This window comes from Mytilus edulis, chromosome 1 (assembly GCF_963676685.1).
Source record: "Mytilus edulis chromosome 1, xbMytEdul2.2, whole genome shotgun sequence".
NCBI lineage: Eukaryota > Metazoa > Mollusca > Bivalvia > Mytilida > Mytilidae > Mytilus > Mytilus edulis.
Window position 1 is genome coordinate 96,737,384 of NC_092344.1, and position 12,444 is coordinate 96,749,827.

General features: G+C 32.0%; 1 protein-coding gene across 1 annotated transcript in view; it reads left to right on the forward strand.

The window, feature by feature from the left end:
• The window catches only part of LOC139516026 (multiple epidermal growth factor-like domains protein 11), a 271,615-nt gene that overhangs the window by 15,127 nt on the left and 244,044 nt on the right, over positions 1–12,444 (forward strand). Inside the window, exons 4-6 of the mRNA XM_071305834.1 lie at positions 129–347; positions 2,074–2,208; positions 11,943–12,083. Coding sequence (XP_071161935.1) covers positions 129–347; positions 2,074–2,208; positions 11,943–12,083 — 495 coding nt within the window. The remainder of the gene's footprint in view (positions 1–128; positions 348–2,073; positions 2,209–11,942; positions 12,084–12,444) is intronic.

Consider the following 12,444-nt stretch of genomic DNA (forward strand, 5'->3'; position numbering starts at 1 on the left):
AAAACAGACGAATTCAATCCAAGGTTATTAATATTGTGTCGGTGTTACTGGAAATCTAAACTATTGTTTTCAATGAAAAACAAGTAACTTAATTCAATAACAGATATTATGTTATTGGTATATTTCAGGACCATATAGGCTTAAAGGATATCATCTATACATTTCGAACTCATTTAAGGAAAATATTCCAAATTATGGACATGAATGTTTTCATTACCCAATGAGTACGAATAATCCAACTATAATACAGAATAAAACGTGTGACTGGACTGGTAGATATATAGTGTATTACAATAAAAGGGATGGTTTAAACGCCTTCGTAGAACTATGTGAAGTAGAAGTGTTTGGTAAGCATGTGTAAAATAAACCATTTTTTTTCTATTTTTGTATTCTTATAAGTGTGATATTTATAACTCTGATGATTTTGTTCACAGTTTTTCAACATTTTGAAAATTTGAATCAGCTCTTTTTCAACAATTGGGCTTAATGTTTATACAGTTATTGATATTGTTGTATATAGAAGGTATAATGAAACATATAAATAATGCATAATGTCATGTCCATGGACATATACAAATGTATATATATATAATAGCTGATTGGTTTTTTTTACCATTGAATTATATATTTAAAAACATTCTTTAGATACATGAATTTTTAATTCATGATAATTATGATAGGACTAGAATGAATGTTTTACTTATTCAAATTTAATGATGAATCATAACAATATCCTGCTAATCGTCAAAATCAAGCATAACTTACAGAGCTGATTTCTTTTTAAGAGCAACAACTCAAACTAACACCGCACATTGAGTATACATTTGAAATAGCTATACAGATTCTGTCCAATTAGTAATTATCAACCCTACCTGAAAATTTTCTTCTTCTTCTTTTCGTGATATACGCAGGCAAATTTCACTCACATCAATTTCACGTGAATTTGAATTCATGTGAATCACGTGAAAATTACATGAATTTCGCCTCAAACGAGCTAATACGTGAAACTCATGTGAAATCAGTTTTTGTGTGTGTCACATTAATCTCATCTGAAACTGATGTGAATTTCACATGAAAACCACGTAATTTTTTTCATGTGAAATTCACATGAATTTGGGAAATAATTGAAATAACATATTAAATTTAAATGTAATCAAAATCATTAAAAATATCAATTTTTTGTTGTTGTAAATTTCACTTGAAACATGATTTACAAATGAATAAGTTAATTGTGTATTACATAACTTTCCTTTGTCTGATTTGTAAATGGCGGAAGATGATATCATAGGAAAATTCACAAATTCGAATAAAAACTGATAACGCCTCGCAAAACACGAACAATTGACAAAGAGACAAACAAGAAATGTTATCTTTTTATCACAACAACCGACAGTTGCATTTTTTATAATACTTAATGTAAAGAGCTAATACCATTAAACTATTGAAAAGTATATAGTATGTAAAACATATAGATTTTTATCATGCATTTGTTCTTTAAATAAATACATAAAAATGGAAAGATACGAAGAGCCAGTACAAATTTTAGAAATCGATAATTGTAAAATCATTCTGAAATCCGTTGAGAACCATTTGGCGATCCCGTACGTTTAAATGTCCTTTGTACAACATATTGAGTGGGCGTAACAGACAAACGGTTCCCTACTCTGACAATGGATCCAGTCAATTGGAGAACTGAGCGCGCGAACGAATGGTCTCGTTAATACAGAAATAAACATGACAGCATTGTTTTCAAATAAAGTTCCAGTTGAACTTTTGCTACGTGAAACAATATGCATTGACAAACACGCTCTAACATTCTATTTAATGTAAGCTGTTATATCAAAAGTACATGATTCCGAAAATAATTATTAACCTTTTTAAAAATCTATATATCCACGAAGAAGGAAAAATATTCACTGAATACATGAACATATTCTTTCATATGAACGAAAAATACTGTACAGAAAACCGAATATCTAAATGTGATGAAAAAAAACCAGCAAAAATAAATACAATGGATACATATATTTGTATAACAACATTATGTTGATTTATGACTATTATTGTTCTCAGGCTGTTACGTAGGACGATATGGATCCCAATGTAGATCTCGCTGTCCAGTCAATTGCAATAATGGCACGTGCAGTATTTGGGATGGATCATGTACATCTTGTAAAGAAGGCTTCAAGGGAGATCGATGTGATCAAGGTTAATATACTGATTCTTTAAACGAACCAGAAAACTAATTCACTACCTATACCAAATGTATATAGGGGAATTTAAACTCAAGCTGTTGTAGCATTTATAACAACCATATAAATGTCTTAAGACATATAGTTCTAATGCTGTCAATTATAAACGGTTATTAACGTAATGGCCGCATAATACAAGATAAATTATCAAATAGGGTACGTTTCCATAATTACTTTTTGTCATGTTAGGATGTCAAACACGCAGATTGTAAGACACCATTAAGCTTGATACGAAAAAACATAACCATTTATGTATTTCATCAAAAGAATGTGCAGTAACTTAAACAAACAAAAACTAATTATTACCTTAACAAGTCGATAATGAATTTCACTTTTTATGTGGTTTCGTCCTATTGAATATAATATTATCTTATAGCACCATGAAAAAATAGGATTAATCAAAGATAAGAGTAAAGAGCAAATTTACGTGTCATATCTTACACTGTCTATAATACTTAATTTTAATTTTAATTTTTTAAACATCAAATCAAACTAATTCTTATGTTGTACTGTTATACCACTGTCCCAGGTTAGGGGGAGGGTTGGGACCCCGCTAACATGTTTAACCCCGCCACATTATTTATGTATTTGCCTGTCCCAAGTCAGGAGCCTGTAATTCAGTGATTGTCGTTTGTTAATGTGCTACATATTTGTTTTTCGTTCATTTTTTTTACATAAATAAGGCCGTTAGTTTTCTCGTTTGAATTGTTTTACATTGTCTTATCGGGGCCTTTTATAAATGACTATGCGGTATGGGATTTGCTCATTGTTGAAGACCGTAGGGTGACCTATAGTTGTAAATGTCTGTGTCATTTTGGTCTTTTGTGGATAGTTGTCTCATTGGCACTCATACCACATCTTCATTTTTATAACACTGTACATTACGGTGTTTATATATATCTGCTTGTACGATTCGCTCGTGTATGTAACAATGTTTTAGATTTTAACGAGAGAAATTTATGTATTGCTGAAAAATTATTACACCAGGGTGTTCGATATCACAAACTAGTCAAAACCGTTACTAAATGTTATCATCGGTATAAGGATACCATTCGTAAATATAGCTCAACATGCGGACTTCTTATGCGTTCAGGTATTTCACATCCAATTTTTTATGGAAATATTCCTTATAAAGCACAAAGGTGTCAGTATTCACCTCAGAAACTAAAAAAACCTTTGAATAGACTTACTAAGAAGAGATATAGTTACGATACTGTTGTCAGGTCATAAAAGATTGCATATTTTTGCGTTAATATTGATTCACTTATGTTCTTTGCATCGGAACTAAACACATTTATTCAAAAACCAGCTGTTGGCCAGACACGGGTTATGTTCTCCTCATATATGTTATTATGGTGTGATACTAAACCCCTAACGGGAAGGATTGTGCCTGATGTTCATATGATGAAATCATAATCTTTCAGTCAGTGTAATTGAAGTCTGGAGCTGGCATGTCAGTTAACTGCTAGTAGTCTGTTGTTATTTATGTATTATTGTCATTTTGTTTATTTTCTTTGGTTACATCTTCTGACATCAGACTCGGACTTCTCTTGAACTGAATTGTAATGTACGTATTGTTATGCGTTTACTTTTCTACATTGGCTAGAGGTATAGGGGGAGGGTTGAGATCTCACAAACATGTTTAACCCCGCCGCATTTTTGCGCCTGTCCCAAGTCAGGAGCCTCTGGCCTTTGTTAGTCTTGTATTATCTTAATTTTAGTTTCTTGTGTACAATTTGGAAATTAGTATGGCGTTCATTATTACTGAACTAGTATATATTTGTTTAGGGGATAGCTGAAGGACGCCTCCGGGTGCGGGAATTTCTCGCTACATTGAAGATCTATTGGTGACCTTCTGCTGTTGTTTTTTTCTATGGTCGGGTTGTTGTCTCTTTGACACATTCTCCATTTCCATTCTCAATTTTACATTGAGTATACATTTGAAATAGCTATATTAGATTCTGTCCAATGAGTAAGTATTGTCCTTACGTGGAAAGTTTGCTTTTTCTCTAATTTTAGTGCTATTTTCACATTTCCTGACCGGTATGAGAAAAATATTTCTCCTCACTAGTGAAAAAGCTGTTCTCGGCATATGATTGGTTGAAATTAAACTGTGACGCTAAATTTTCTTGTTTTCTTTTGAATTTTCTTATTGTGACGTCATGAAAAAAGGCGACCATGCTTGATGACGTCACATCAAAGTACACAACTTTCCTCAAATCTTTGAAAAAGATGGATAAAAATCATTACAGAAACAGATTCCACCACTGTAACTCGTGTATAAATATAGCTTCCCACACTGCAACAAGTGTATTTCGATATTTCTCCACTCGAGACAGTTAATTTTTATTATTTAAAGAGCGAGGCGTGCCGAGTTTTTTAAATAATTAACATCAATTCTCTGTATGCATCAACCAACAGCTGGCCACATGAAAAAAATAATGTGAAAGAAAAACTACCTCTAATATCAAAGTTAGTTGCATTATTCATAAAAATCAGATTAAAATCTTAATCATCCCAGTCCTTATTGTCGGTTGCTAAGGAACATAAATTTCTTTTTTTTTTTGGCACAAAAAATTTAGATATGGAGAGGCACTAAAATCAAAGAATTTTGGGATGGATTTATTTTAAATAAAGAGATAAACAAAATGGGTTCATCACTAGCTTCATTATATTTATGGAAAATTTGGGTTTTATGCTAAAAATTGGGGATTTTGAGAATCAATTTATTTTACAGGGTTTACTTTGAGTAATTAAGTTAAAACTCTTTTGAATCCAAACTGAACATATAACTTGGTAATTTTTGTAATTTTTTTCTTCAATTCAATTTAAAGTAAAGGTTAGAGGACAAAATACTACATTTTTGTTGAAAAACCGTAATTTTGGAATGAAGCGTACTTTAGGCAGATGCTAATTTTAATAAGTATCAGTGGCAGTGCTACTGTTGTTTAGTATTCATTCTATTGTTTCAGAACTAGAGGCTCTAAAGAGCCTGTGTCGCTCACCTTGGTCTATGTGAATATTAAACAAAAGAAGCAGATGGATTCATGACAAAATTATGTTTTGGTGATCGCAAAACAAGACAAAATATTTTATTTCCTCAGACACAAACGTGTACAAGAGGTCAAAACATAATAAAGTGCACATATAAATCGATGGTGATGTGTTTGTATATCTTACTTTACTAAACATTCTTGTTGCTTACAATTATCTCTATCTATAATGAACTTGGCCCAGTAGTTTCAGTGGGAAATGTTAGTAAAAATTTACAAATTTTCTGAAAATTGTTAAAAATTACCTATAAAGGACAATAACTCCTTAGGGGTCAATTGACCATTTTGGTCATTTTGACTTATTTTTAGGTCTTACTTTGCTGTACAATATTTCTGTTTACAGTTTATCTCTATCTATAATAATATTCAAGATAATAACCAAAAACAGCAAAATTACCTTAAAATTACCAATTCAGGGGCAGCAACTCAACAACGGGTTGTTCAATTCATCTGAAAATTTCAGGGCAGATAGATTTTGACCTGATAAACAATTTTATATCAGTCAGATTTGCTCTTAATGCTTTGGTTTTTGTGTTATGAGCCAAAAACTGCATTTTACCCCTATGTTCTATTGTTAGCCATTGTGGCCATCTTGGTTGATTGGCCGTGTCACCGGACACATTTTCAAACTAGATACCCCAATGATGATTGTTGCCAAGTTTGGTTTAATTTGGCCAAGTAGTTTCAGAGTAGAAGATTTTTGTAAAAGTTAACGACGACGGACGCCGGACGCCGGACGCAAAGTGATGAGATAAGCTCACTTGGCCCTTCGGGCCAGGTGAGCTCAAAATGATACGGCAATGCAGTCCTTGGGTCAAAATTAATACATTGGTCTATATATATGCAAAATACTTTTAGCAAAGGGACTTATATGTCAGACTAAACTCAAAGATAAAAGATAGATTTAATTAAGTATGAATAGAAATAACAGATATTATTTTCACCAAAATATTGAGATTAGTCACCACAGGTTCATGTGTCTACATAAATGTAAGCCATTACTTCTTGTATGATAATTGAAGTTTCATTTTCTAATTTGACAGCTATTCCATTATTATATTTGGTGTTTATCTGTCATGAATAACGAGAGAAGTAACAAGCAATATGTTATGGTACGAAAATTCTGCACGCCATTTCTTTTGGTCTATCGAAAAGGTGACATGAGCCTTCCTGGATTTTAGAGCCCACCCTTTCAAGTTTGTTTGTGTTTGTTGTTTCCTCAGCATTCAAACTCAAGTTGAAACAAGAACCAACACTCTGGGTTACATTGAACCTTCAGTGCATATAGGTTTATGTATGTGTCACTGGTAGATTTACATTTTGATTGGAAGTGACAGTTCCCAATGACGATGTGGTTGTTTAAAGATGTATGCTTTAGAAAGCTTCTGGTACATCCAAAACTGTACAATATACATTCCACAACTGTTTTCTGAGTTACTGATGACAGCAATGTCATCTCCGGAAAGATCCAGTTCAATGCATTCCTGTTGAAAAATTTCTTGATGTTTTATCGGTTGTAATTTCATATCACTGAATGCTATATTCTCTGATCTTGTTGCAATCGTTTGGTTCCTGGTGAAAGTTGGCGTTAATTTGCCAGTTTGCTATGTCGAATAGCCATTCCTAAAAAAAATAAGGAAAGATGATAACATCAATATTCTGGAAAAAGGAAGGTGACAATGAGCAGCCAGGAAAGTCTTAACTACTTTTCTGTATTTCAGTCAAATCTCTTAAGAAACCATCAGTATTAAGCAAAAACCTGTATTATAAGATACCTCTGTAGTACATTTCATATAAACAGAACCTGTAATATTTAAAGACAAACTGTCTTTAGAGTCAACATTTTTACACTCTCTTAAGTGGTCTCTTTGAACAGGTTTTACAAAATCCTGGCCTCAAATGGCGAAAAAATTTGTATACTGTAAATTTAAAAAAAACCTTTATATTGCCATTGCACTGTTATGTTCTTGCAAATATTCAGATAGAACAATAATTTAATCTCACATTTTGACTTTTCAAAATATTTTCTATCTAATAACAATTATGTAAGTAATTTGATTTTGATACAAATTATTTTTGATTTTGATGCAATGGCTACATTTATTTGTTTAAGCCCCTCTCGAAAGTAGAGCAGATATTATCCAACTGTGACCATTGTGTAAAGTATCACTTCGGATTGCTTGGTACTGTACTTGTACCCTCGCAACAGGAAGGGAAACCCCTTATATAGTTATATAGGGCAATTACAGAATCGCTCATTTGGGGAAGATTAACATATATAATATATATACAGTATAAACAAGTAAGGCGTACGTGTTCCAACTGGCAAAACATATCCAGCATGTATGTGGACAAGAAGAACCTTGTCGATGTCACATTTTCGGTCTGCTGTTATGCCTAATGGCTGTTCTCTTACTCCTTGAAAGTTTCTCAAAAGTTATGTACATTGTCTGATCACATCAGGAACTTCACAAGTGGTTTTTCTTTTTCTGAGCTCTATTAGGCATTCAATATGTTTCAGATGACGTTACACGATTTATTAATTTAAATTCTGTCAAACGTGTACTTTGTTTTTCATAGTTGAAAGTTTCAATACTCGGAGTTTCAATGTGTTATTTCAGTGTAATAAATGTCACAAATAATGTTCGGAAATTGTTTTAAAAATGGACAGGCAACGTTCATAATTCAGTGTATCTGTGGAATACTTCAATGGTAATTGTTGTAAAGCTGTCAACTAAGGAAAAGTGATCCAGAAATAATATAATCAAGTTGTCTCCTAAATGTTATTGCTGCTACAGTTTTGTTCTATCTCTTGAACGAAGATTTTCAAAAATGGGAAATAACAAATTTTTCGAAATTACATCCATATTTGTTTGAGCATTTTTCCATTGCTTGAATATGTAATATGATATATTTACCCTCAAAACATTTAAAAATAGTTTTTTTTTCATAAGAAAGGACAACTTTATCATGAAAATATTCATATGAAAAATATTTATTTACAAATAGAACCTAAAAAAGGGGAATTTCAGGGTAAATTACAATGACTAGTATTCCTCTATTGGCAACTTTCTACAACATTTACCCAAGATTTCTTTTGCAGCATTTTGTTGACAAAACATCCATAATTTTATATCTTATAGTCCTTTTTGTGAGGATATCTGCGTTTTCGGTAAAATTAGATGTAAAAAATGACAAAAATCGGCAAAAATCATGCCGATTTTTGTGTTAGGTGGATCCCCTTATGTACCAAAAAACTGTTTTTATTAGAAAAATTTGTTAGTTAGCAGTTTAAATGATTGAATTCTTCTCTTTTACCCATAAAAATAACAAAAAATGTTATGCTTTATCTCATTCTTACCATAAAATACAATGTTAGCCATTTCTCCTTGCTATACTAATATATACATATGATGTCACGTTGTTTCCGTGGCAACCAGACTATACAGATTTTTTTTATTGATTTTTTTTTAATTTGACTGTTAGTTTGGACCATTTCAACTTAAAAAAAAAGTAATCGAAGAAAAACATTCTGGCCAAAATTTTCATATTGATGTTAAAATTTAACTGTCGAGAGTGGAAAAATATCGTAATACACGAGTTATAGTGTCGGAATCTGTTTCTCTGATGATTTTTTTTCATTCTTTTTCAAAGATTTTCAGAAACTTGTGTTCTTTATATGCGACGTCATCAGACAAGGTCGCTTTTTTCATGACGTCACAATAGGATAATTCAGGAGAAAACAAAACATTTTGACGTCATAATCAAATTTGGACTAATCATCTCCGAGAACAGATTTTTCACTAGTGAGGAGAAATATTTTTCTCACACGGGTCAGGAAATGTGGTTTTTATGTAGTTTCGTCCTATTGAATATAATCATATCTTATAGCACCATATAAACATATGTTACATCAAAGATAAGAGCACATTTACGAGTCATATCTTACACTGTCTATAATACTTAATTTTGCTCTTAATTTTTTAATTATCAAATCAACATGAAATTGTGTCTGTCATTAATCTGTGATAGTTATCCCACGAGGACGCGGTTTGTCAGTGTCAGTTCCCCCCCCTTCCGATGACCGAAGGCCAGAGGATGATCTAACACTGACACACCAAGTCCGAGTGGGATAACTATTTTACATCACAGCAGTTTTAGATAAGACGAAAAACCATAAACAATTCATAAAATCTGGTTTAGATCGCCACACAACCATTCTAATATACTTTATATATTACTGTATAATGTATACCCTTTATGACCCCCGAACACGATGAGTAGATATAAAACAATGTAAACTCCCCCCACTGGCCAATCGGCCCACACTAGATCGCCATTTTATAAAAGAATCGACCCACTCTTGTTTACCGACTCACCCAACTTTTGAAAACGTGTAAAATCAAATTAAACAATCAATCTAACAAATTACTTATTAACGATAAGGGTTTAAACCCCACTGAATAAAGGTCTACCAACTCGCCCCACTTATAAAAGTACCTTGCTTCCTTTAAGTATGTTAAATTACTAAAAGTCAGTATCCAATTGTCCTGGTGAAGTGGTATGTGTCGTGGCTTGATATGCTAAAGGTCTTGAGTTTGAATCCCAGCATATACACTGGATTTTTTCTACGTGAATTTTGATAGATAGTCATTTCCGTATAATTGTATATTTATTTATAAGTTTTAAAGTGGATTTGACATTCCCGCCAAAATGTTACAGAACGAAGAAAAGCATACATAACAAAAAAACTCAACCTGGGGTGATCTGTTAGGGGTGATCCGTCTCAGGTCACCCCTGTTAGAACACAGGAGCTGGGATGTAATCGTTGTATAAACTTTTTTCTGGAAACATCAAATCCAGTATTTTGATTGCTTGATTTCTGAGTCCGACAACGATATTCGTGCTCGAAATGTTTCGTTTTTCAGTCTAAAATCAAAAACTAAAATTCCCATTCCAACACGATACCTCATAAACGAATAAAATATTTAGGTAAATTATAGTTTGCATTTATATCATGGAAAATAATGACGTCTACAGATCATTATTTTATGCCTTAAAACAAATTTCTTTGAAACTTGTAATCGTCCGGGTGGATTCAAAAGAACGGTCTATCGAAAGAGAATAAAAGTATTGAAAATATACACTTATATGTATTTGTATTTTAATAGTTCCCTCAAACTTTTGTTTACACGTACATTAATGTTTGTCTTTCTTGTTTCTATTTTAATGCGTCTTTGTGTTTTTGGTTAGTTTTTGACGATGCATTTATCAAAATCGATACAACTTTATTGAACAATAAATACTCATATAACTTCAAACAACATTAGATACAAATAAAGGGTTATTTCATGTGTAGGTAGATACAATTAAATTGTATATGTAATGCAATCAATGACATTCATGTTGTATCAGTCCCCCGTGATGAAATCAATATCATCATGATTGCAAAGGATTAATCATTTTTTAAACTTATTCTTATTTCTGTTTATCATAAGTTTCACCTTCAATAGCATCTTTTCCGGTTCGTATGGCTCAACATGGAAACTTATTTTCTAGATCTTATTGTATAGTTTTATTGTTGATATTCACCCCATACGTATCAAATGTTAGATTATGTTTATTTATATAACATAACTTTCTTGGTATTCCTGATAGGAAGATTTAGTATACTTAACGACAAAATTATTTTTATTTACCTGTATAGAATTTGAAAATTCAAAAATGAGGATTTTGTATAGATTGTAAAATATTTTACAGTGATATCTTACCATAGCTTTGTTTATTTACTTTTGACCTTAAATATTTATCCCTACTAACTTTATTAACTATGCATATGCATTCAGTTATCGCATCTCAAATTTATTCGTTCATAGTGTGTTAATTTACGTTTTTTGATTGAGTTAAGCCTTCCAATTGATATTTTTTTGTGTGTTTTTTTATGTTGTGATGTTATACTATTGTTTCAGTAAAAGGGATAATGTTTGGTACCACTAAAACGTTTAATTCCGCTGTAAATGTTTGCACCTGTCCTAAGTCAGGAATCTGATGTACAGTAGTTGTCGTTTGTTTATGTAGTATATACATGTTTCTCGTTTCTCGTTTTTTTTTTATATAGATTCGACCGTTGTTTTCCCCGCTTGAATGGTTTAACACTTGTAATTTTGGGGCCTTTTATAGCTTGTTGTTCGTTGTGAGCCAAGGCTCAGTGTTGAAGGCCGTACCTTGACCTAGAATGGTTTACTTTTATAAATTTTTATTTGGATAGAGAGTTGTCTCATTGGCACTCATACCACATCTTTCTATACCTATATGTTAAATGAAAACTGAATAAACATTCCTTACATATACAATTGTTTAAGCAGGTTGTAGGACAGGTACCTCTGGTGAAAATCGTAGTTTATCTACTGATTGGTTGGCAATACGTGGGATAACGTGAATGGTCTTTGTCTGTATAAATACTGTGATTATATCCGACACTGGAACGACAAAGAAATCAAAAACTTAATAATTTTCCAATATATTTCAACTTCTAGTTTTAATTGTTTGTTATAATAATCTTTTTCTCTAAAATTTGAAATTAGCTAATTGAAAACAAAATTGATTCTGTTTTCTGAAGTTCACCTTCGTATTTTAGTATGTGACAAAGGAACCTATGGAATTAACTGTTCTACGTCCTGTACCAATTGCAAAAACCAGTCTTGTGATCATCGTACAGGAGAATGTCCGACAGAGGCCGGTTGTGAAGCAGGATTTCATGGTTCAAAATGTAGTAAAGGTATGTTAGCCAAAATATATATCGTTACTTACACTAATTATCATTCTGTCACATCAGTTACATAAATAAAAAAAAACTAAACTATTAAAAATAAATAGTTTAACATAACCATTTCATGTGCTTGTCCAAAGCCGTGAACCTCGTCAGACATATATTGTTCCCATGTGTCATAATTGGGTGTTGAATAAATAATAAGATGTCATGACTTAAGGGTTTACAGTACCTAAAGCCACCTCGAATCGAAAATACATTTGACAACCAGGTGTTTTGGTGGTTATAGTAAATAAGTACTCGTAGCAAATGGTAAACTGAAAGCTGTCATTATCGTAATTATTATAATTCATTGATATATTATATTATA